This window comes from Conger conger, chromosome 7 (assembly GCF_963514075.1).
Source record: "Conger conger chromosome 7, fConCon1.1, whole genome shotgun sequence".
Lineage (NCBI taxonomy): Eukaryota > Metazoa > Chordata > Actinopteri > Anguilliformes > Congridae > Conger > Conger conger.
In genome coordinates this window covers 48,843,257-48,869,519 of record NC_083766.1, presented here as the reverse complement: position 1 = coordinate 48,869,519, position 26,263 = coordinate 48,843,257, and the positions used below count along the sequence as shown (strand labels likewise).

Here is a 26,263-nt window from a genome sequence, read left to right as displayed (position 1 = left end):
GCCAGGACATGTAGTTGAGGCACAAACACTAGGGGTTTTCAAGACCAGACTTGATATGGTGCTAGATACTATCTAGCTTTTATGTAATTGAAGCAATTGGTAGGAAAAGGCAAGCATTGCTGGGCTGAATGGCCTGTTCTCGTCACTATGTTATGTCATGTTATACACACACGGTCGTTGAGGTGCTGAAGTTAAAGGTGAATTGAAATCGGACCTGATGAAGACCTGACGGTTGAGACATTATGACGTAATGACATAGTTTTAAAAAATGGGCACAATGATTCGTGTAAATGGGTCAGTTTCTGTTGAAACTGGTTTGATTGGACCTGAAAGCTGCATTGTTGCCAGGCAGATAAAGCAGGGGAACTGGCGGCAGGCAGCCTCTGTTCCACTCTTCTCCACTCACCACTTTCCTTCTTTCCTCCAGCCTTTTACAAATCAGATCAAGTCTTCCCAAATTAGATTAAACAAACATACCCGCAAATGCATCCAGCATGATTTAGAGTGTTTTACCATTAAAACTGCAGGTTTCAGTTCGATGCTTTAAGGAGCTTTGCTTTCTTTAGGTTTACTGTGGCAAACCAAATGCAAAGGTTCCATACGTCCCACTGCTGATTGCGTACATCCAACCAATCCAATGCCAATGCTATCGTTTTTGTTGATTTTATTAGTGTTTCACTTTTGATGTTTTTGTAAAGGTCACCTCTGCAGTTAGCTTTTCGAAATAAGCTAGAGTGGTTTTAGATGCTAACGGTTCATTAATCAAACGTGCCAAAGAGCAGTTTGTTTTTGATAAATGTGGGACCGGCTCCGCAGTTATCCTTAATTTACCCAGGCCGCCCCGCGAGATTAAAAAAAGTCTGTTTTTCAAGCGAGACCCAGCTTTATTTTTTGAGAAAAGCAGAGCAGCTCATTTCAATAAATGGCATACAGTGACAGGCTTATGTAGAGCACGTTCTGTATCATCAAGGTCCTCTTAATTTCCACTTTGCCAGTCCGGTGGCATAAGAGAAAGAGCAGTGTTAATGTGTTTTATTATTATTATTATTATTGTTATTATTATTTTTGTGCCTTTCCCCTGTTTTTTGACCCAATTTGGGCCCCCTCAGCTACACCACTCACCAGACCTGGGTCATTGTTTTGGATTTAAGTACTTTTCTATGTTTTACTGAGCTTGGAACCTATGAAATAGGGTCAATCAACCACGGAAAAGCATTTGATTCTAAAACAATTACGTATTTGACTGAGGACTGCCGCTCACACCGATGAGTACAGTGTTGTGGTGGTCACAGTTGGCTAATGACGTAGCCTAGCCCTGAACCTGCACCTATGGGGTCGGGCCTGTGTTCCTCCCACTCTTCACTATCAAGATCCCTGTGGGACTGATAGATCTGATAGACTGTGAAATTCAATGCCCAGCTGATGATGTTTGTGTAATTTCATATTCCCTCACATTATTATCTAATATTGTCCAAACCCGGTACTTAACTGTACCAAGCCATCGCTGGCTCTACGTGTTGTGAGAACTCGCAGAGGCTGAAGAGGACTTGGTTATGTAATATAACAGAGCTACAGAGGGCAGTGGGGCCTGTGTTTGAAGCTTATCTGCAGCGTGGACGGTAAACTGCAGTGTCTCCAGCCTGCATTAGCCTGTGTAAACAAAGAAACCTCTTTTCGGAAAAAGAGAGAGGCGGGTTGTGAGATAGCGGGGTTCTGTGGGCGACGGACTGAAGCAGACATCGGCACGTCCCCAGCGGCCGTGACCTCTGACCCTCAGCCCAGCAGGAGATTGGTCAGCAGGGGGAGAGGCTGGCAGGAGGTGACTCAGAGGAGCGGGATGAGTAAAGGGGCTCTTTATCTTCACCTGTGGAGCGTGATGCGGCTCTGCGGCAGACAGTGATTCACTCCGGTCTGTTCGCCCTGCTATCGGTTCACCCTTATACACAGTGCTTCTGGCTTTTCACACACTCAGTCTTTTCACACAGTGTGTGTGTGCTCGTGTGTGCTCGTGTGTGCGCATGTGCGTGCGTTTGTGTGTGCATATATGTGAGTGTGTTTGTGTGTGTGCTGTGTGTGCTGTGTGTGCTCGTGTGTGCGCCTGTGTGTGCGTTTGTGTGTGCATATATGTGAGTGTTTGTGTGTGCGTATATGTGAGTGTTTTTTGTGTGTGTGTGTGTGTGTGTGTGTGTGTTTGTGGTTGTGTTTGTATGTGTGTGCCTGTGTGTACATGCATGTGTGTTTACCCGTGTCAGTGCGTTTGGGGGGGGGTGCGGGCTGGAGTTTAAATAAATACTGGATATATTATATGTATATATCATACATATACGTACACGCATGCATTGTGCACACAGATACGCAAGCCTGCATAAATATGCACCCATCTGTGAGGACATTTACCCATGCGTGTGTATGTATACTCTGGGCATACAGTATCATACATTAGTTTAAAGCCACAGGCAGTTTCTCCTTGTTTGGGTTCTATAAGAGAGCTCACACACACACACACTCTCTCTCACACACACACACACACACACACACACACTCCCCTCTCAGAAAGGGCCACAGGCTTACAGGCTTAACGAGCAGCAGGCCGGCGGTCCCTGCAAGTCTGTTAACGATGGTGGCCGCTGATTATGGAGGTCAGCTGTTTGATTTCCAGCACTTCCCCCCTCCGCAGGAAGTGGCTGCAGATTGCCCGTTTCCTGGGTAATGCACATGTGGGGAGCGGTTGCGTAACCGACAAGCTCCACGAGAACGCGACGCTCGTTTTGTGACTGCGCGACACGGTCGTGTTTCTCCCTGCTTTCTGATGCCGCTCCGTTTCACAGAACACAGGAAACCCCTCCCCTGAAGAATTTCACTCAAAATATCTGATTCAAATCTGTTCAGCCAAATTGGATTAATGAACGTAATCGCAGAGAAATTCAAAGGCTTTAAAGGGGAAATGCTTGCATGTTCTTTTGAAGCTTTGCTTCCTTCCTTTTGACCGGGCTAATAACCAAAGTTCTGCTGTGTTCCAGTGCTTTTGGATGTACTGTCATTCAGCCGCAACATTTTTTCTTTTGTTAATATTTTTTGATGGCCTTCGCATCTGTGTAAATGTAGTGAGATTTGTTCATTTGAGTTTAAGATTGTGTTCAAACAGCAGATTTCTCAAAAATGTATCCTGTTTTTTGAGTAGTTGCTGTGCAGATTCTGTAGCATGAAAAACGTGAGGTCACTTTCGTTCACTGCCCAAAATAAAAGTCCCAGCCCTGTGGGAGGGGCTGAACTTGGGCTAGCAGGAGGAAGCTGCTAATGATTCATTGGAGGATGGGGGCCTAATTGTTTTCATCTGTGTGACCCCATCCCTCCAGTTCATCCTCACCCACCTGACCTCTGGGGCTGAAGTCGTTTCGCCCCGGTCTCCAGAGTCAATTGAAAGGTGAAGGAGGGCAGTCCCAAGACAGCAGGGGGATTATAGGGCTTGGATCCTGCTCACTTAAGCACTGCGATACCAGTCAATCTGTTCCACCCAGCTAACACAAAATGTCCCCTACAATGTTACTGCAATGTTTTGATGATGTTATAGCACACACACCACATTGCACCAGCCTCGTGAGGACATTTTGTGTTAGCCGGACAGGACTTCCGTCACCCTTCTCACCCGCACTCGCGACTCACTGCACCCTGACGGAACGCGTTTCCGGAAACCTCGCCTCTTGTGAATTCATGTTTAATTAAGCGTACATCTGCACTTCAGTGGCAGTCCTCACAGCAAAAGGCGAAACTCATCCCTGAACTGGATATCGTGCTGAACCAGCAGATGATGGCTCCGAAAAATTGGCTTTTGGAAAGATGAGCGTTGAAACGCCGCCACTAAACGGCTGCGGAGTTTCATATTTCGGAGCGTGCCTCATCATTTCTGTTGTTTATTTTACCCCCAATCAAGGGCAGAGTCTGAGCCCCACTGGCCTGAGCCCCACTGGCAGACACCTCCGCTATTTTTGGCTTCCCCTTTAGCTTAGCGCTGCGGCCCGGTGGATTCCACTGGCAGCGTGCTCCCGCGTAAAGCGTTCAGGCAGCTGTGATAAATGAAGAAGGAGGACAGGTTCCTGCTGCTGCAGCTGGCAGGAGATGGGACCTACGGACGTTATTTATCAGGCAAAAATCAGTGTGAGTGTGTCGGTGTGCTAGCTGCACTGAGGCGGGCGGAGCCGGTGTGGACCTGGTGTGCCTGAGGTGAGAGTGGAGCAGCTGCAGAGGTATGGAGCCCCCCCACAACCTTCAGGGTGTCTGACCTTATTTTGAATTATGCCACAGTTATTTAGTGACTTACAGCTGATTAGACTAGGCAGGGGACAATCCCCCCTGGAGCAATGTGCAATTCTCAAGGACTCAACAGCTGTGCAGGTCTTATCGTGGCTATACCTGGGGATTGAACCACCAACCCAGTCATGTACCTTCGCCATGAGGCTACAGGCTGCCGCTGTAACAGGCCAGGGTGCTGTCAAATTGCTCCAGTGCCTGTTGGAGCTCGGGCCTATGGGAGGTCTGGGACAGCTGCTGGCCTTCGGTCCTCATTAAGGAGGCTATAGATGCAGCTCCATGCTCTGAGGAATGTCCTCACAGGGCCTGCTGTCTGTCAACAGTCGAAAAGCTACTGTGTGTGTGCGTGCGTGTGTGCTGTGGTTGTTCTTTCAGTCACGTGCCTTAAAGTCCACTGCAGTTGTTCACACTGCAGCCCCACAAACAGATGAGTGACTACAGTTTCATGACTGCAGTTCTCCCAGCTGACCGGTCAAAACGCACACAGTAAAGTGTTTAACTGGCCATTGCCTTTACTGGCCTTCCCCCAATGCGGTCTGAAAAGTACAGCCAGTTTTTCAGATGGGGACAACTGCAGTCGCACTGGGAGATGCATCCCACAGTCGATGCGATGCTTTCTGGCTGTAATGTCAGTCTGTCTGTCTCCTGTTGTCTGCAAATGAGCTCATTTCTGCAGCTGCAGCACTGAAGTCAGGTCTGTGCCTGTAGCAGCCCTGGTGTCTGTTATTGAGCCTGCAGTACCCTCCTGGAGAGCAGGTTTATGTGAGTCAGACGCAGCCTGGTCCCACCTGCGTAATGTGTGCTGTGCAGCAGGGCTGGATTCACTCAGTATTGATGTTGTAGTTAAAAATAGATGCCTTCTTTCTCTAATGAGTTCTGGGTAGATGTGTGTGCATGTGCATTTTACATGTGTTAGGGGAGTTAACTCCATCAGTTGCTTTCTCTGAGTGTGAGTATATATTTCTAGATTGTAGAGACTTGGCACTGTATACTTTACTTATACTTTACTCTGCTTTCCGTCTCCTCGCCATTGAAGCTGATTAACTCATTCCATTAAGGGTTGTGTCCCAAGTGCAATGGATGTTTTGTTCTGTAACAGCACTGGAACCTGCTGTTACAAATGAGAACCACCTGTAATTAAGAACAAGAGGGGGCAAAAGGAATGTAAGGATCTGGGTATCTAATTAGCATAGAATTTGTATACTGTATAGTCATCTGTACTGTGTGGAGTCCTGTAGTTGGCAGTTCTGTGGGTCCTGCCTGCAGTTAAGTGGTAACTCAACCTCACAACCTCCAACAAGATAAACATGTGGTCATGCTTTGCCCTCCTTATGGCAGAAAACCCCAATGAAAGTTTGTTTCTGCTCACTTTTTAGTCCAGCTTTATGGTCACAGACCATTTATAGACTACAGCTCTGGCTGTATATGTCATCAAAACCAGCTGGATTACCAATTATTTAGCCTATTTATTTTTGAGCAGGGATTTAAAATTTACCAAACTGGTATTGCGGTATGGCGGTGTGGCTAGGTTATTTCTATTTAGTGCAGATTTGGATTCATGTGATTTGATTGTGTCAGAATAACATAACATGAATAGGATGAAGTTGTTGGTTGGTACTGTTAATTTGTTCTTATGTTGGCCTGTGTGAAGATATTGCAGAGTAGAATATTTCAAGACATCAGATATTAATTTAGGGAGACGCACAGTTTCAACTATTCAATCTTGGCACCACTGTCCCATAACTGGCAAAGTGGAATACTTGCTGCTCTGACAGTGTACATTGGCAAAACATTTTCTGGTATAACAATCATTTCAACTGCCAGTGTGTGTTCTTGTAGAAACATAAGCCCTTATTTACCCTGGCAGGGAATTTCGACCAAGGCAACGACAGGCTGCAATCACCCAGAATGGCATGGAAGTCATTAGAGGCCTGTGCTTCAGCCATTTTGTGATACATATCGATTTGATGGCATCGAGCAGGGCTTCTTGGTTTCATTAAACCCCCTCATCTGTGAAGGAGTGCTTTACTCTCGTAATGTAAAACTGTAAATCAACTGACCAGCCCGAGGTTGTATTTTTCGGACGGTTAATGATGTTAAAATTACGTTTATCCTCCCGAGCAGCCTCATTAACTCGGCCTAAATGTGAAAAGTACATCAGCGGGGGGATATCGAATACTTTTTCCCCCCCTCCTCCCTCCCAACCCGCACCTCATAATCACTCTCATATACCACAACCGAGGCCTGAAAAAAGTCATCACCAAGCATTATGGACTTAATGTGTTAATTCAATACAGCTTTGTGAGTTAGTGCATTGCGTTTCCTAAAAAGCTTTGCCTCAATATGTCAGTTGAACCTGACTGAAGAGTAACTTGTGTCCTAAGGCAAAGATCATATTTTCATGTTCTCCATAGATTGCATCACCCGGGTGTGGCAGGATTTAGATAGGGGCCCACCTTTCATCGAAATCTAGCACCCCCCAGTGGTCGATCAGAGCCTGCGGACTGCATTAATACTGCATTTGAAAGGTCCTCCTCTGACTCCACTCTGTGAGCTGAGCATTGGTCTGACAGTAGTAGCAGCAGCAGCATTACATTACATTACATTATTGGCATTTGGCAGACGCTCTTATCCAGAGCGACGTACAACAAAGTGCATACCCATAACCAGGGATAAGTTCGCTGAAAGACCCTAGAGGGAAGTACAATTTCAACTGCTACCTGTACAACAAAGATAAGGACAAGGGCCTTTTTTTTTTTTTTTTTTTTTTTTAACAAACAAACAAGCAGAGCAAAAGTGACCAAAGTTAACTACCCAAACACTGCTTACCTAGCCAACTAAAAATACCGATACACAAAGCAAGTCACAGAGACAACAATTAAGGTTCACAGGGAGGTAGGGAGGGATGGGGAAAGGTGCTGCTTGAAGAGGTGTGTCTTCAGCTTGCGCTTGAAGGTGGGGAGAGATTCTATAGTTCTGACCTCAATGGGGAGTTCGTTCCACCACCGTGGAGCCAGAACAGACAGTAGTCGTGAGCGTGAGGTGGAGGTTCTGAGAGGGGTGTAGGGCCTGATGATTTTTTGCAGCATGGCTTTTGCACATTGCATCGCACCCGTGAGCTGTGGGGAGGCTTCAAGGGGGGTCTGTAATGCTGCTGATTGGATGCCCTGGTAGTGTCTGCCTGGCAACACTGAAGATATACCCGAAGCTGAGCGATCACACAGAAGGGAATAGCGTCACCCAGTTAACTCAAAACATTCTCACAATGTTGCAGCCATGTAGTGGCAATGTTATAACACTGACAGAACAGTCCAGTAACATTGTAAGAACATTTTGTGTTACTGAAGCTGGGCATATGGTGACAGTAGAGAGGTGGACTGCTGTGGAATGTGGGATTGTAAATGTTTCCTTTTCAAACCCAGTAAAGGGGCCTGTCGGTTAGTAGGCCTGTAGGGTGAGACTGATGACTGGAGACCCCCCTCCTCACTCTCACTCCGCTCTTTTGGGGGCAGCGTTCCAGTGGCCTCCTTCCTTTTCCACAGAGCCTGGAGCGCATTCCTCCCTCTCCCAGGACTTGGCTCGGGCCCCCCCGGGGCCGGATTAAGCGGACCACGCGGAAGAGCCCCGGCGGAGCAGACATTTATTTATTTATATTTCTTTAATTCGCTGAATTATTTAAGCCGGGCCAGGCCCCGTCGGGATGCGCCTCGCTTTCGGAGCTTCGGAAGTAGGTCAGGGGCACGGTTCACCGCCCGTACGTCGCGGGGAAAAAAAAAACTAGCACGGAGGAAATCAGAAACACATTTAGAGTGAAGGAAGCCATTGTTACTGAGCGCCACAGTGAACCTACCCGCTCTGTAGAGCTCTACAAGGAGCTACGCGGATCCTGCGCTGTATGGTCCTGTTTGGCCACCGTATCGTTGACATTCATTAACGCTGTAAGGTGTGAGATCAGAAATACGTGATTAGAATGTTCTCACCTGAATGTTCTTAACTGAACATTCTAATGCTGATGTCACAATCACTATTGGTAATTGAAAGCAATGGAGTTCTAGAACACTGACCAGAAAACATTGCACTCTTCAAAGGGTTAATTTAACATACCTTTACCAAGCCCCTTCAAAAAGTCCTGTCTATGAGCTCATTTTTGCAGTGGATACCATTGGCCTTGCTTCGCATTCTGCTTGTTCTGTAACTAAAGTGTACAGTTGTGAGGCTTGGTCAGGGGCTGTGCAGAAATGCCCTCATGGTGTCCAGCTAGCAGACTAAGAACCGTCGCAGAGGAGAGAGGTTTGAACCCACTGGCGTCAACAAAATGACCAATCGCTCGTACTGGGAGTCATGCGGAGGGAGGGGGATAGAAGCAGGGACTTGATCAATGGCTTGCTGTCCAGGGGGATGGGGGTTGTGTTGACCTATGGGGTGATGCAATGAGGGCTCACCGTTCACCTTTACATGACCAGCGTGCAAACAAGCCACAAATTACCATACCTGGTTCAAACATGGAGTTTAACTTGTTAGGTGCTGGTAACATTTCAACACACTGAATTTTCAATGAAACATCACTAAACTGCAGGAAGTTCAGTCATCTCTACAGGGATTAACTATTTCAGGATAATGATTTAATAAGAATCAATGTGTTTTAGAGTAGGTCACACAATAAGGCCATGTGTGAGATGCTGTTTATATGTGGATCTCCACAGCCCCCTGTGCTCATAGACCCCCTGAGTGACACAAGTCCGCCATCTTTATCCTTGCTCTCATTGGTCTGTTTGTCTGTGAAAGCCCCCTGGCGCACTAACACAGCTCTTTCGATCCTGGGGCATCCTGTCCCCCGAAAAGTGCGAACAGGATGTCTGGCAAACGTCAAGGTCCAAATGTGGCACGTCATCAAATTTCCCTGCCCGCCCTCTCGGGTCCTCCCGCAGGTTTTACAGACGGGCATCTGAAAGGACGCCCGTTTCAGGTCAGCTGCAGGTTATCGGAGTGGTGTGAGTGAGACCCCTACACTGCAGGGGGTCACCTGTCAGGGCCAGATCTGGGCTACACCCCTGTTTTTAGGGGGAGCCCTCCTGCAGAGAGAAGGCCATTGAGGAGATCAAATTCAAGGATGTGGAGGGGGAATTTAATTTTAGCGTGCGGCTGTGGAGGGGGTGGAGGCAATTGAATTTAAGAATGTGAGTTAGCCCTTCTTCCTGTCTCGGGGGGTTGTAGAAATTAGAGGAATATCCCCACCCCCTCCCCCGCCGGTCATTTGCAGCGCTCCAGCAGTCCACAGAGATCAGGGTGCCCGCTCCTGAGGAGCCTCTGAGAGGAGAGTGGTCCTGACATGCTGCCTGTGACGGTGTCACCATGAATAAATGATGAGGCAGATCCCTCCATGTGGGGGGCTGGAACGGTTACCACCTCGCAGAGAGACGTTGCGTCACGGCGTCCCGTGTCCCGGTTTCTTCCCTGCGACCCGGGACACGGGGCACAGCCCGTACGCTGTATTGATCTTGTGCCGCGGTTACAGCAGTGCAAATATCGTTTCCACGGCAACGCCGAGCAGAGCGAGGTCCCCGTGCCGCCATCAGTCAAGTCGCAATAACCCCAAAGAGAATGTGCCCTGAACCCCCCCTTTTTCTGTCTCTCTCTTCCTCTCTCTCTTCCACTCTCTCTCTTTCTCTGTCTCACTCTCTCTTCCTCTCTCTTTCTCTCTCTGCCACTGTCTCTTCTCTATCCCCTCTCTCTTTCTCACTCTGCCCACTCCTTTTCTCTCTCCTTTCATTCTCTCTCCTCTTTTGCTCTCTCTCCCATCTCTCTTTTTCTTTCCCCTCTCTCTCCCTCTCTCTCTCTCTCTCTCTCTCTCTTCCTCCCTCTCTCTCTGTGTGCACAGTGATGCTCGCTTGCCCCACTTGAAAGGCTAAGTCGTTATGCTAATGACCGATCACACCAAGCCGTTCCTCTGTTCTAAGCCTAAATTATGGATCGTTTAATCACAGATTGGCTTCAGAGCAGCAACGTGAAAGCGGTAAACAGACAGAGGAAGCCCTCGGGCTTTGCAGGCAACACCGGGATCTGCACATGAAAGGCCAGCCAACCCCCTTTTCCGCAGTCTACTGCGGGTGCTAGATTTCGGGAATCCCGTCTTCTCACCCTACCGCTCGCCAGTCCGTTCTTGTGGAGTAGCTCTAATTTAAGCAACTGTATACAGATCGAGGGCTTTTGTGCTGAAGCTGATCAGATTATACGCTCTGTATATAGCTTAATGCAATCAACATCAGGCAGCTGTCACATGCCCACTTCCAGGCATGGTCTTCCCTGTGTCCCTCAAACAATGGCTCATTGATATCTGGCTGTTTTAGCTTTTTTAATGAAAACCGGTACACACGCCAGTCTTTTCATTCCTGACTCCCAGCGACTGCAACCTATTCCCGTTTGGTTCTTCGTTATTGCTTCTCCGCGGTCCGTCGTTTACACAGTCCAGGCCTCGCGCTGCTTCCGCAGACGGTTTTGGAAATGGGCAATGGGTAACATATGTGCCTGGGATCGCCGAAGCGGTGTCTGCCGATGTTTGGAATTAGGGTGGAAGGAAGCGAGGGGGGGCAGAGTCGTATGCTCCGTGTCACGGTCCGGGGCACTTCAAAGCCCCCCATGACGAAAACAAGGGACCCCCCTCCTGTAGAACCCTGCCCGGCTTCGGCGTCAGGGTCTCGTCAATCACTGGCTGAGGGTCACGTTTCCACTTAATAACACCGTTTCTCAACCCCGTCAGGCTCCCGAAATCGATTTAACCTCCACAGAACTCTCGACATAGTCCCAGGAGTGGGTGCTCTCTCCTGTTGGTGGTAATGAAAACCCTGCTCTCTGCCTTTCAAAAGAAAAAGTACCTGTCCTTATTTAACTTCTGTGGGGAAAAAGCAGGATGTGCTTGCTAAGATAATTTATTTTGGGATCTTTTTAAGATACCGTGCACCCCTCCAGACCATCTGTATTTGAACAGAGGAGCTGGTGATGTCAGCCCAGAGCACAGGGCCAGGCCATATGCTCCATTTTAAGCCAAGGGTTCGAGGCCGGGAGAACTGGCAGCACCTAGAGACCGTAGAGTACATTTGAGTTCCCGAGACTGTCACCGTAAACAAATTTCACAGTGCGATTATTCCCACGTTCCCTGCTCCCCCTCTCTTACTTAAACTGCTACAGTCAGCAGGTCGTTTAGCTACCGAATGAGACCTTGCAACCTTATACCGCTGCGGCCTCGCTAGTCAAATAACCGCCCATCCTGGGTGTTCAGCCGGTTTCTTCAGCTCTTGTTAAACGCTTCCAGTGCAGACGTGTAATTAAGTCCATAAATAATCTATGAGGGAACGAGGTGACGGGCACCGCACTCAGGAGGCGGTGTAACACGGTCGCGGAGAACATCGGGGGCGCACGACCTGTCTTCGAGGTGTCCGTCAGGAGCGGGAGCGGTGCGAGAGCACTGACAAATTCGCCCCCGAGTTCGGCGCCGCATCGATCTTTCATCCTCAGCGGGAGGAGACGACGATGTCAAGGAAAACCGGGATGGGGGATGAGGTCTGTCGGGCCTTGAAGACCTCTCCTCGGCTGAGTGCCGTACCCTTCTCCCCCTGACATTTAAGATGACAGACAGGCCCTATGAGCCAGGTACGCTGGTTCTTGTCCTCACCGTCGGCTTTTAATCACGGTTTGATAAACGTGCTTCGCTCTCTCTCTCCACTCATTGCTTGCGAGCTGCCTTTGAAAGGAATAGAAGAGAGAAGAGACGGTAGAGGCAACGCATAACGCGCACCAAAGCGTTGACTGTTCCTTTGTTCCTCTCTTTGTGCCTTTTCCACGGTCTGACGGTGAGAACTTCTGAAGCCGTGGCTTGTTCCCGGCTCGCTAACGCCATGTGCTCCCGCTAATTAGCGAGGCTGTCACGTTCCCGCTCTTCAGGATGAAAACAAAAGCAGGATGGGACAGGTGTAGGGGAGTGTACACGCCGTACCCGGAGTTGTCAGAAAGCCTGGCGTGTCAGTGCTTGCAGATACATGGATTCCCACAGAAAGACAAAGGGAATTTTAGCTGCATGGTCATTCATTACACAGTTTTATTTTTTCGTAGCTGAGTTGAGGAGCTGTGACTGTATTCGGTAATGGCGGTAATGCTGCTTCACCCCCCACCCCCCCCAAAAGTGCTTTTCAGTGGATGGTCGTGGTTCAGTCCCCATGTCTAGCAGACTGTGAAAGTGAGGGAGCACGGAGAACATGGGAAACCCATGTGACCCATCTCTGGCATGCGGAGCTTCTTGCTCGCCGGGCCCCCGGGCTCCAGGGTGGCCTCGGACCTTCCGTCTCACGGCGCCGCCTCCGTCTCTCCGCAGTCACCTCCTCCGCAAGTCAGCATTCCTTCCCAGACGTGACGCACAAAACGTGAAGCGCTAAAAATACCCTGCAAAAGCCTTGGGGAGGACTATGAGACAGCCCCTGATGGCCACTGCGCTGTATGAACAAGATGTCGGAACAGACCATAGCATTCAGCCACGCTTTTATGAACGGCTTCCCTCTGACAAGCCCTTATCAACACGACCTCATACACACCGCCCTGAAGCACTGACTCAGACAAATTGATTGAGGTCAAACCTTTCTGCTAGCGCTTACCCTTTCTGCTCCTTTGGAAGTAAATTTTACAGGTTGGATGTAGACCTTTTCTCCTCTGTTCGCTCTTCTTCTGCACCTGGCTCTGAGACAGTAGATGATTGTACGTATACCGAGTGCCAGGAAATGCACGATTTGTACAAAATGTTCAAAGACCTTTCCCAGCAAATGACGTGAGGACATCTTGAGCGTCTCAAGGGGTCCGTTTGCATCACGGCAAACGGGCACCTCGTCCTGGGTCGAGCTGTAGCCTTAAACAGCAGATGGTACGTCTGAGAATTTGAGAAATCGGCCACAGTTTCTGACCTCTGTGAAGGTCTGTGTGTGACTTGCAAGGTCCCAGAACTTGACGAAGGCCAGTAGCACCACTGGCCTACTGGTTCCCCGGGCGAAGATAATAGCTCAACCCTTAATTCCCCCCCTTGAGTGCCTCTACCCTCCTGTCCTCTTTCTCAGTCTGGTTTTCTGCAGAGTGGTACAGTGTGGGTGCCTCCCCAGAGGAAGGAGGGTTGAGGAAGGCTGAATTAGCCCTGGTCTCGGGGGGACTCTGGAGTGGGAAGCACCAGCCCTTACATAATCGGGAGAGGTTCAGTGAACTGTGCCTGAACTCTGTGGAAGGATGGAGAGATAGAGCGAGACAGAGCGGGACAGAGAGTAATGGAGAGATAAGACAGTGGAAGTCATTTTCAGGAAAACTGGCAACAGGCACATAGCATCAGAGAGTGAAAGCTATCTACCCGGTACATGGCACCATATGACGCAATTCTGCCCAGCGGTTAAAGCACTGGCTGTACCCTTGAACAAGTCACTTACCCTGGATTTACACAGTAAACATCCGCATGTATAAACATGTATGTTGAATACCTGTATACACGCACAGGCCCATACGTACACACACATTTATATATGAGTAAGTTCCCTTGGATAAAAAAAATATGAGAAGGAAAATGGGTATTATTATCAATTTTATTATTCAGAAGTCCCGAGCAGAATGGTGCATGGTAATGGTCCAGAAAGGGCAGGGTGTGTGGATCTTGCCGCTGAGCCGGTTTGGGCAGTGTGTCATGAGTTCATCACATCAGACACGACGTGTCCTTCCCGCTCCTTTAGTCACTTCCGGCCACGGTGACGCGGTGTGGGAGTTGGGTGGCTGGCAGCGGACAGTGAGCTGTTACAGACAGCAGTCTTTCGTCACTAGAGATTGGAGTTTCACTTTGTCTCTTGCTCGCTCTCTTTCTCTCTCTTTCTCCCTCTCTCTCTGTCTCTCTCTCTCACTCTCTCCCCCTCTCTTTCTCCCTCTTTCTGTCAATCTCTCTCTCACACTCTCTCCCCTCACTCTCTCTCTCCCTCTCTCACTCTCACTCTCTCTCCCCTCACTGTCTCACTCTCTCTCTCCCTCTTTCACTCTCCTTCTCCCCTCATTCTTTCTCTCGCTGTCTCCTCACTCTCTTTCTCTCACTCTCTCCCTCCCCTCTCTCTCTTTCTCTCTCTCTCCCTCTCTCATTCCCTCTGCTTCAGTCGGAGGTGTGTTCTCACAGGGGCTGACGGGTGACGACAGCCACTCGCTGCTCCCCCCTCCCCTCCCTCCCTCCCTCTCCCTCGCTCCCTCTCCCTCCCTCTGTTTCTGTTCGCGGAGCTGGAAGTCAGAGAGGCTGTGCTGAAGATGCTGGCAGCTGACAGCGATAGGAGCCTGAGACACTGAGAGGAATCGGCACGGGATTCCCAGGCTTACGGAGAAGGGAAACCTCGGCGCTGTGTAAATTTCTCATGGAATAAATGATCCGCTCCTGTTTATTATTTATGCCTTTCTCTGGCTTTCTGTTCTTTCCCTTCACTCAAACCTCAGTGGGTGTAAGAAGGGAAAGATAAGTTTGTTCTCCGGGTATCTTTTTTAAATCGCTCTCTCTCCTCGTTCCCGTCGTTGCCGGTTGTCCTTTGGAACCGTACTGGATTTTACTGACTTTTATTGGCCTCAGTTTTTGGGGACTTGTCCCCCTTCCCCTTGATTTTTTTTTTCCGCACTCCTCCCCGTGGGGGAGCGAGCCGCGCTCTCCGGAGGAGAGGATGACGGACATGCTGGTGTCGGACTGCAACCTGAACTCTGTGTGCGAGCGGCTGGAGCACTGCTGTGTGGAGGGCACCCCGGACGAGCCCCCCATCAAGAGGCCCAACACCGGGGCCAAGCTGTGGGGCCGCGTGCGCAGCAAACTGCTCAGACAAAAGGTCCATTCTCCTCTGCCGCGGAGCGGGGTGTGTGTGTGTGTGTGTGCATGTGCGTGTGTGTGTGTGTGTGTGTGTGTGCGTGTGCATCCGTGTGTGCGTGTGTGCGTCCCTGTGTGCGTCCCTGTGTGTGTGTGTGTGTGTGCGTGCGTGTGTGTGCGTGTGTGTGCGTGTGCATCCGTGTGCATCCGTGTGTGCGTGTGTGCATCCCTGTGTGCGTCCCTGTGTGTGCGTGTGCGTGTGTGTGTGCGCGTGTGTGCGTGCGTGTGTGTTTGTCTGTGTGTGTTCCACTGCATGTGCGTTCGACTGTGTGTTTGTGTGTGTCTGTGTGTGTGTGTGTTTGTGTGCATGCATGTATGTGCGTGCGTGTGTGTGTCTTCCACTGCGTGTGTGTTAGTGTGTAGGAGGGTGCTTGTGTGTGTGTGTCTGTGTGTACATGCATGCATGCATGTATGTGTGCCTGTGTTTGCCTGTGTGTGTATGTGTGTCTGTGTGCGGGAGGGTGCCTGTGTGTATGCGTGTGTGTGTGTGTGCATGCATGTGTGTGTCTGCACAGAGGAGCAGGTGCTGTGGGCACTCTCTCTTCATCAGACAGTGATGTGCCCAGGTGGCCGTGGCAGTTTTGCTGTTTATTCTTCATCAGTGCTCTGATGAAGGCATCAGTGTTTTGGGGGGGTGGTGGGGCGGCTTGTTTCTGGGGAGAGAAGAGTAATCAACTACACGCTCTTTCAGAGGAAGCAACAGAGCTATGATACCACATCCACTGCATCACTAAGCAACCAAACTGACAATCACTTTCCTCTAGTTCTCTTATTTTCTGCAGGACGCAGAGAACACTGCTGACTGTAAGCTGTGTGCTGCTGCATTTTAAATCCCCTGGACACTGTCTGCTGCCCCTTTAGTATGTGCTGCTGAGGTCTTTTATTCCACCACAGGCAAGAGCCGGTCTGCTTTTCCTGTGCTTTGTCATTAGGGAGTCTGAGGCTAATGTAATGAAGAGTCATTGGCCGATGATGGTAATTAACGTGCCCCCCTGGTTTGGTTTGGCCGCTCTTTGTTAAACTGCACGGCTCCCTTGAGGCACAGACCACACTATGCGGCGGTTGCCTGACGCTGTTTCTGTAGGAGAGGCTACGGGGATGTGGGAGGGAAGGCCTAAATTGATTTATCTTTAACCCTGTAAGGTGTGAGGTCAGAAATACGTGATTAGAATGTTCTTAATTAAACGTTCTAATGCTGATTTCACAATCACTGTTGGTAATTGAGAGTTCTAGAATACTGACTTAGAATTTTGAGAAAACATTCCAGAAAACCTTCTCTTCAAATGGTTAAGGTTTTACACTAACCATTCTAATGCTGATGTCACAATCACTACTGGAGTCCTAGAACACTGGCTTAGAATAATTTTTTTTAATTTTTAATAATAACCTATTCCTCAAAGTTAATAATAATGTGAAGAGCACTAGACAGGCGTATAGCTGAAGCCTCAGGTCCGCACTGCATCCTGGGTCCGTTATGAATGAATGGATGTGCTCCTCAGCAGTGTGTGTTGTAGTGCTGTTCTCCTGTTCTCTCACTGTACTGAGAAAAGCTGCTGAAATGCAATAATCGCTTTATCTGTATATTGGTTTGGTAACTGAGTTAGCGCCGTGCATCTTGCCGCGTGTGCGTATGTGTGTGTGCAGCTAATACACAGACGCAATGCTGCAATGGCCTTTGTCTATCTAGGCTTCTGCCCTGTTTGTACTAAGGGTCTACAGCCCCTAGGCTGAGGATGTGTGGCACAGTAAGGGTTAAAGATAACGGGAGTAGACCACGACCAGGGCCAGGGCCAGGCCCCTGGGAGCCGGACCGGCTTCCCACTGGATCAGTACCGGCAAGCCCAGAACTCCCATCTCCACCCTTATTATTTGGCAGTGCCAGGGACAGCCGTGGCAATATGCCCGTCTGTTCCAAGGGCAGTCATGGATTTTTAATGGCCTCGTTGTAAGTGCTCCGCACTGAAGCGAGAGCAGTCCTCACTGCTTAAATTTATTTGCGCCTCTTAAGATAACGCACGTGAATTATGGCTCAAGAAGAGGCCCCACGAGTTTCAGAGCGCACGGAAGCTTACACGCACGAGCGCTCACCAACACGCATGCACGCGTGCGCTTGCACGCTAGCGCTTAGTGTCTCATTCATTCATTCTCAATGGGGCTTTGAGGCTGGTCGAGTGTTAGCGCTTTAGCGCTCAGCGCTGATGAATGATAGCTCAGTCCTGGCCTCGTGTGCACAACAGTAATAAAGTCTGGATTACGCTGAAGAGTGTTTACCTTTCAGGGGGGGTGGGAAAGTAATTAGACCTTAAGCGGCCGTGGATTTTAATATCATTGTGGGTCATCTAAGCGAGAGCATTCTCTCATGCAGTCCGATAAAGCTAAGGGAGGAATGGAGAGTCTAAATAGGCCTGTGTGTGTGTGTGAAATGGGTGGTTTTCATTACTCCCATTTCAAAGTGAGGACGTAATGCAGTGAAACCACAGGCTAGCGCTATCGAGCCCGACCGCACCAGGCCCTGCGGCACACGGTGGGCTCTGTGCTGTTTTGTTTGGTTAGCCGAGTGCTAATCAGATTGAACTCGCAGGTTGTGTAACTGTGAGTAGCTTCTCTCTCCGTGTAGCGTGAGTGTGTTCTCATAGCGTGTGTTCTTGTAGCATGAGTGTGTTCTCATAGCGTGTGTTCTTGTACCCTGATTGAGTCGTCCCAGAGTGAGTTTGTGTCCTCATAGCGTGAGTCGTCGTAGCGTGAGTGTGTGTGTGTGCCCCCCGACCCTGTGCACCCCAGTGTGTCACTACTCGTAAGTCTCAGGTTTCCTCCATTTTGTGCTGATTACACTGCTGTTGATTTACTGCTGTTGACCACCTTTTTAAACAGCCTTCCGAAGCCGGCCGCTCTTTTTAACGCTCCCTTTATGACGCCCGTAAATCTGCCCCAATTATGGAGAGAGGTGCGCTCCGGCTCAGGGCCTCGCGCGTTACGCGCTTAATGAGATCCTGGGGGTGCTCAGTGGAGATCCGGCGGGGGTGGGGCTGAGGGGGGCGTTTTTAACAGTACCGGGAATGACATGCATCTCTGCGTCTACCTGCGGAATGTTCCCTCCCTCCTGCGTTCCTGGAACCCGCTCGCATTACCCCCTCCGCAGTAATTCACTAATTCACTGCAAAAAAATGTCTTAACAAGAGTTTTAGTAGTAAGATCTTTTCTTTTCTCTCAATTATAAATAGTAGCTTGTGTTCAGTTCATGTTTGGTTGATGGTGGGAAGGAGGGTGGTGTTTGGAGGGCAGGGCGGTGGCGTTTGGAGGGCAGGAGGGTGGTGTTTGGTGGGCAGGGCGGTGGTGTTTGGAGGGCAGGAGTGTGGTGTTTGGTGGGCAGGACAGTGGCGTTTGGAGGGCAGGAGGGTGGTGTTTGGAGGGCAGGAGGGTGGTGTTTGGTGGGCAGGGCGGTGGTGTTTGGAGGGCAGGAGGGTAGTGTTTGGAGGGCAGGGCAGGAGGGTGGTGTTTGGAGGGCAGGGCAGGAGGATGGGGTTTGGAGGGCAGGTGGTGGTGTTTGGAGGGCAGGAGGGTGGTGTTTGGAGGGCAAGAGGGTGGTGTTTGGAGGGCAGGACAGTGGCGTGCAGCTCTGTGAAACAAGCCCGGTGTTGGGTTGCAGGAGTCCTGTGAGGAAAAGCACTTTCCCCATAGTGCTACTGCTCTCACGCCTCCACATGTTTTCACTCCTCATGAGCGGAGCTTTGACACCGCAGACTAATGACAGTGTGGGAATGCTGTCCTAAAACAGCGTTTCCCGTTCCCGTTGTACACTTAAGCCCATCGTTACTGAAAACCAGATTTATACCAGAATATTTTTGTTTTATGATGCTGTTTTTGCTGACTTTCACACAAAGTTTCTGTCTCAAATGACGACCAAAATGATGTTTTTTTAAGCAATTAATGATTATTAAGTGTTTATTGTATTGTATATCATATTGTATTGTGCCAAATTGTGTCCTTAGTTCATGGCAGGAGAAGTGGATAAAAACATGTCTGTAGTGTGATACACTACACAGGGATTTTCTGGGAGCCTTCAAAGAACAAAGTCAGGAGAAAACGTAGAACATTTCCACTGGAAGTACTAAAGGTACCTTGGAAATGCATAATAACCACAAACAGTAATGATGTATGGCTTTCAGAAAAAAACCTTGAAACCGAAACACAGACCAGTGGGCCTATTACATGCCACTCTCACCTCAGAAGGGGAAAAACACACATGTTCAGGGACTTTTAACCATCAATCATTCCACCATTTTCCTTCCCTCTTCCTTTAAGGTCCTCCTTGTTTTTAAGAAAATCCCTTACTCTACCCAGCTTTGATATCTGTGAAGTACATCTCCAGGCACATAGTTAAAGTAACAAAAACCCCCCGTTCCCCCTCATAAATAGTTTGGCAACAGTAGATGTAGTCCCTGGAAGGGGATTTTACTGTATCTGGGCTGAAGATCACCCCGGGGGGGTCGGTGCAGGAGTGGGTGAGATTGCTTTAGGAGAGTGCTGTACAGTAATGTAGTGCCTTACTGTAATGGAGATAAAAAGCTGATAAAAGCATTGGCTTTGCACAGTGAGCTGTTGTCTACATTGGCCTCTGGATCAGGAGAACATGCACTGCTTCAGGGCTGCCTGAGGTCCACTGACGTGTGCTCTGGTCAACAGTGGATATCGCATGTGTAATAAATAGTGTATAGGGTTGTGGTGTACGTGAGTGTGAGAATGTGTGTGTACCTGTTTGTGTGCGTGTGTGTCTCTATGTGTATGTGTGTTTGTGTGTGTGTCTGTTTGTGTGTCTGTGTGTGCATGTGTGTGTAGGTCTCTATGTATGTGTGTGTATGGGTCTGTGTGTGTGTGGTGTGGTGTGGTGTCTGAGTGTGAGAGTGTGAGAGTGTGAGTCTGTGTGTGGTGTTGACTGGCTCTGACTGGGTACTGAGAGCAGTAATTACACTCTGTACTCATTAAAGCCAGGGCCCTTTGTCTTGTTTATTATGGCAAGGCTGGTCCAGCCTGTGAAGGAGAGTGTTTAGGGGCTCAGGCATTCCCACTTCTCCCTGTCAGCCGCACTAATCCCCAGTGACTGACACCCCGCAGCAGGTCCTGCTAGCTCAGCCATCTCCGCACACACTCCGCTAATCAATTAGACAGAAGGACAGGTTGTGTGTTTGTGCATGTTAGCCAGCGAGCGTCCATGCTGATGCGGTCTGCAGATTAGAACACAATGTGACAGCTTTGTTTTGTTTTGTCATATTTCTTTGTGAACCCAGGCCAGGTTGTAACATTATAAGAACTTGTTGCACAGTAATTCCAGCAGCCATTTCAAAGGGACAGTTGAAGTTTTGATCCTTTGAAGAGTAGAATTTTGAATGTTTTTTCAAAATTCTAAGTCCGTGTTTCAGAACTCCATTGCTTTCCTTTACCAGCAGTGATTGTGACATCAGCATTAGAATACTCGGTTAAGAACATTCTCATCACATATTTGTGATGTCACACCTTAAACGGTTAAGATTCTTTTTTGTTTTCTTTTTGGTAACTTGGACTTTACCGAAGTCATTACCTCCACCCATCAGACAATCGCTCAAGCACCCCTCTGCAGTTTTCAGACTTTATATAATAATAATTACATTTCAGAGCATTGGAAGATGGGGGAATGCAATTAAAATCAAGGCTAGAGTTGTGCCACTGGATGTCACTACAAATTAAAACGGATTTAAGCAACGATAATTAAAAACTGTCGTAGAATGAATTAAATTTAAGCGAATAGCAAAATATTATATAGAACTATGAAGGCATGCAGAGAAACTGATGAGCCAATTAAGCATTTGGAATAATTGTATCCTATCAACACTTCTGCTCAGCTTATGTTTTTAATGAAACATTTTGGCCCATGTGCACTCTGCTGTTATGAACTAATTAAGATTAAGGCGATTGTTTTCTCTCCAGAGCGGGAGTGTGTAATATTGTTTATAATTCTTCTGCCCTATTGGATCACAGTGTCCTCCATTTTAGACGAGGGACTAGCCTGAATATTAACCACTGTGATAATAAATTGCTTAACATAGCTTTGTGCTTTGACTATTTTAACAGTGTGGGTAATTAGCCTTAACCAAATTCACTGATGTATTTATACCAGCTGTCTTTGCTGACCATAAAAAAAACAGCTGCGAAACAACCCCAAAGTTGTTTCCACGAAAAACGCAACGTTCGTAATTGCCATCAATTTCACGTTTGGTTTTCGCACGGCGGACGCTAATGACAGATGTCTGCGGTCCTGGAGAGGAAACGAGTCTGAAATTCAGTCTGAAATTCATCCACAACTCTCACTCTCGCTCGTTAAACCAGCGCCCACGCTTTCCTAATCCCTTTCTGAAAAGCCTCCATTTTGAAATCAGATAAACGTGCTTGGGGGAATGTGTTCCGTATGCGGAGAGTGGAAGTTCCCTGGCCGGGCAGAAACTGGGGACAGTCTGGCGTTTTTTCGTCTTGCTCAATCTGGACAGCTTGGGTTACTCTCAGACGGTGACTAAGCCGACGGCACCTCGTCTCTTACGACAGCCCTGCTACCGTGCGTTTCCAGTCTATGACCCTCTCCCCCGGCTGGGAACCATGAGCTCACCCCAACGGAATGTAGTTTGTGTTTGCTCGGTCAGGAATGACCAATCACTGGTTCAGAAGGCCAGTTTAAGCACATACTGTATTTTACAGGCCTTTTTTCATCCACGAGAATCTTCCCTTTCAAATTGCGTCCGCTAGCATCCTGTTATAGACGGCATCGGTCTCTACGTCGCCCCCTGCTGTCGGATTTCGGCTCAACGTTTCTCCAGGCGGCCGAGCTGCACCTGGTTTGCGTTCACCTGGTCACGTGACTCCCCGTCCTAAACAAAGGCTTCATTTGTGCGCCTATAAAAAGAAGCACAGCAGATCCCTGCAGACCCTTTGCACAATGGGTTCTGCCTGCTCCGGTTCTCCCACGCAGTACAGCTATGTGCATACTGCGTCCGTACGCGGTTGCACAGTGCCGTATATCAGATCCACAGACCGCCCATCTGGACTGCAGTACAGTAGTGTCCCGTCAGGGCTATGTCGTCTCAAATGTCTACGCAGACAATGAAGCTTTCTCTTTGAAGGGAATGTGGCAACCACATGCTCGCCTATGTACTTCCTCCATGCATGTTGTACAGTCCCTGGCCCGGCAAAGGGATGTCTGTCTGAGTTAGAGCAGCGATGCAGTGATATTGTGGCTGTGGCTGGTGCTAAATACATATTGTGTCTCTCTGCTCTGTCAGGAATGTCAGGCTGTGTGTTTCTGGGCCTGTGTGGTTCGCTGTAGCACTCCCCCCCCCCCCCCCCCTTACCGCCGTCTCCATGGCGTTGTTGGCGGTTGTTATCGTTGTGTGACAGTGCGCTCTCCAGGCCAGGGTGCTGGGTAAGGCGGCGGAGTGCGTCCACAGCTCCGCGGGGGGTAAAGCCTCGTTCCCCGCAAAGCCTCATCTGGGTCTCATCACCACGGCTTGTTTAACCACCAAACCTCTCTGCGCCCAGCACCCAATCAGAGCCAGCTCAGCGCTGATACACGCCGCCCAGCATAGCACCCCCCACAAACCCTCTCAACAGTAGAAGAGTTAGCGTCTGTTTGCAGTTAGCGTCTGTTTGCAGTTAGCGTCTGTTTGCAGTTAGCGTCTGTTTGCAGTTAGCGTCTGTTTGCAGTTAGCCTCCGTTCGCAGTTAGCCTCCGTTCGCAGTCTGCCTCTGTTAGCAGTCTGCCTCTGTTAGCAGTCTGCCTCTGTTAGCAGTCTGCCTCTGTTAGCAGTCTGCCTCTGTTAGCAGTTTGCCCCTGTTAGCAGTTAGCCTCTGGCCAGGAAAGCGGTCTTCTCAGAGTGCTTTGCTACGCTACGCTAAGACCACACCAAACGCACAGTGCCTGCAGCTGGCTGTCATGGAGATCAAGAGTCTTTGGAATGAAGAGGGAAACCTAAGGGGATTGTGGTCTTCGATGAAAAGCTCTGCATGTTAACTTTTGTCGAGTGAAAAGGATGTACTGTAGCTCCGCGCTTTGGAAATGCGGTTTATTTCAAGATCGCGTTCTATAAATACAGACGCAGTCAGAATGAATAAAAAGGCTGCTTTTGTCTCCCAGAATCAGGTATGAATAATCGTTTCTCTAGACAGTCATCTCGGTACCGACAGTAAAAAGACACTTTTGTTTGTCTTTTTGGAGATGATACGATCTCACTGGTCCCCTCATTGGCTGGCTGTGTAGTCACTGATAACAAAAAACCTTTCATCATTTCGGTGTTGTTTTAGCAGCTCCCTGCATATTCACAACAGAGCTGCTTTCTTCATCATCCCAGGATCGCACTTCAAAGGGGCTTCTTCCTCACTGCTGCCCACTTTACTTCATTCCCACAATGCACTGCACTCAAGAAAAAAGCCATACTGCAGCATGTGCTGAAATAACGGAGCATGCTCTATAAATATTCCCTTAGCTACGCAGTTTTGCAGCTTTCGCGTGAACTAACTCGTTTTTTAGAGGGGGGAAACAGGGGATGTTCCTCCAGGACTGTAATTTAAAAGAAGAATGTTCTGAAACATCTTCGAGACTGCATCATGGCATTTTCTTTCCTTTTTTTTTTAATGACCTCATTTTGACAGCAACTTACTAGGCGCATGGAGGCCCGCACTCTAATGATTAAGAGAGTTAACAACTTATTAAGGCAGACATGTTTTAGCTCGTGCCGTTTTGAACACAAGCCGAAACACGTCCGGCTGAGTTAACTCTGTGGGCCTTTTAGTTTGTATGAGTTTGGAAGGTCACGCACATTTCTTTGATAAAGAAAGTGCATGGTAGAAGTTTCATTGTTCACTTTGACTGAATTCATTTTTAATAATGAGAGGGCTACTCTAGTACAACCCTGCAGCTTAATTGAGGGCGATACGGAAGTTGAAGGCCCATTTGGATGGCTCCACCGGGGCCAAGCCTGACCCAAGACCCGGCTCAGTTCTTCCTGGTGCCCAGTGTGGGCCAACAAACTACCCTGATTACTCTGGAGCTCATTTAAAACATTCTCCTGCTGTGAATATTGGCCACAGCCATAACAGGGACCCACACAGCTCATTTGAAATGGCCTTTTTATTGCAAAATTAATACCTTTACCGCACAATTTAGCGGTCCCGGCCATGTGATGATGAAGCACATGTGAATGGCCTCACACTCACAGAGCAAAATAAACTTCTTTTTTGGGCGAAGGCAAGCCTAGGGCCTTGTAATTGTGTAATACAACCAAGTAGTGTGTAAGTAAGGCATTGCGGTTTGATCCTGCGTTTCCCATGGAAGAAGCATCTTAATCTGCCTTTGGCTATATCATGGTGATGTAAGCACTTGTCATATAATGGTCTGATCTGGTATAGCTGACAGAGGTCTCTCAGGAGCGTGTAGAACAAAACTCTCCATATATACTGCCAGACAAATACTCCTCCATCTGTTCTTCTGCTACTGATCCAGAGTCAGGGTTCCACAACTGCTTAGACCAGACCTCTGTGGCTGACCATTTTTAACTTCTAGAGGGAATCACATGACAGTGGTGTAGTTTATTGCCTGTTGCAAGCTGTGTTTGTCTACCTGGCACCAGTCGAAATTAATGGGTGCGCTTATGTTCTTGGTTTATGTGACTCATTTTTGTACAGCAGTAACTGGATACTTTGCCAGAATCTTCACGCTACTCGATCAAAACGATATGCTAACTTTTAGCCAGAATAACCTTTGACATAGTTTCTATCTGTTCGTTTGTTAGGTACACATGGTCTACTACACACATTATTACTTGCATATAGTTAATGTGTTGGCATCTTGGATGCAATGTTTGATTTTCTTTCTCAACTAATAACATGGAGAATAGTCTTTGGAAGTTTATATATAGTGAGGACCATTCTTGTGTTTATGGTTTGTCTGAAAGGAGAGGTGCTCCCAGGGCATCATGGGAAAAGGGTGGTCCTCCAGGGTTGTTTCTCAGAGGCTTGCGTAGGCAGCAGCTATCCCTGGAGACCACAGGGAAGGATGGAAAAGCCACAGTCCAGTCTCTGTTTCTCAGCCTCTGAATGATACTAAAGGCCACGATCCCTTTAGAAGGAAAAACTGGATTTCTTTCATGAAAACAACCAAACAAAAAACGGGCACCTGCTTAAATAAAGCTTGAGAAGTAACTTCAGTCTTGTAATGAGGCTTCATCAATCAGTAAAATTCACCTTTATTGGAAGTTCATGTTCATCTTTTTATGTAGGAATTAATTGAAGTGGAAAATCACTTCTCAGCATTTCAGGTTGAGTATCTTGCTGAAGGGTATAACAGCAGTGCTCTACAATCTGTGTGTTGAGTCCAGTTTTGCTGCATTGGTAGCTCAGCAGTAATGGAATGCTCTCCTCAGTGTCATCTAACCATACATTTTGATGACATAATATATTTCATGTTGGGCAACATGCCATGTCCTTTAAAAATGGCCCCTAGCTTTCCTGTAAATATTTCTTTTGGGCATCAATAAAGTTTCTTATTAATTATTTACAGGTCAAAAATGTTTGTGAGTGCTCAGGTTGGGAACTTGGCGTACGTTGTATGTTTACCCGTAAGATATGCTGTGTCTTCCTGTGTACAGTGTATACAAGATGCTCAAACTTTTGAGCAGCATTTTAAGACGGGAGGTTTTCTCCAGTTTCATGTTGATGAACACAGCGCAGGGTGTCCAAACGTAATGAGTCATGCAGCATTATAACAAACTGGACAGCCGCGGAACTTTCTAGACCTTCATTATAAATCATGGAGCCACTGAAGCAGGGCGCAGATAACCCAAACAAGCCCGTTCTTCCACTCCGAGGGATCGAGGCTGAGTGCGTTCGGCCTTATCAGATGTCAGCATCCCGGAAATTTAATAAGGGGAGAAAGAAGAAAAAAAATATTTGCGAAGTTCAGTCCAAAGTTCCCAGGGAGTTTTTTTTTTTTGTTATAGAGCCATGCCTGTCTGGGAATTTCCAACAGTTAACGGAAAAA

The 26,263-nt window shown here is 48.3% G+C and overlaps 1 protein-coding gene across 4 annotated transcripts in view; it reads left to right on the top strand.

Moving 5' to 3' along the window:
- abr (ABR activator of RhoGEF and GTPase) overlaps nucleotides 1–26,263 on the top strand; it is a 187,923-nt gene that overhangs the window by 150,275 nt on the left and 11,385 nt on the right. The window contains exon 1 of one of the 4 annotated variants that reach the window (XM_061250413.1): nucleotides 14,123–15,170. The exons of the other annotated variants lie outside the window; for them this stretch is intronic. Coding sequence (XP_061106397.1) covers nucleotides 15,012–15,170 — 159 coding nt within the window. The 5' untranslated portion in view covers nucleotides 14,123–15,011. Of the gene's footprint in view, nucleotides 1–14,122; nucleotides 15,171–26,263 lie in introns of those variants that run through there. 4 annotated transcript variants of the gene reach the window in all.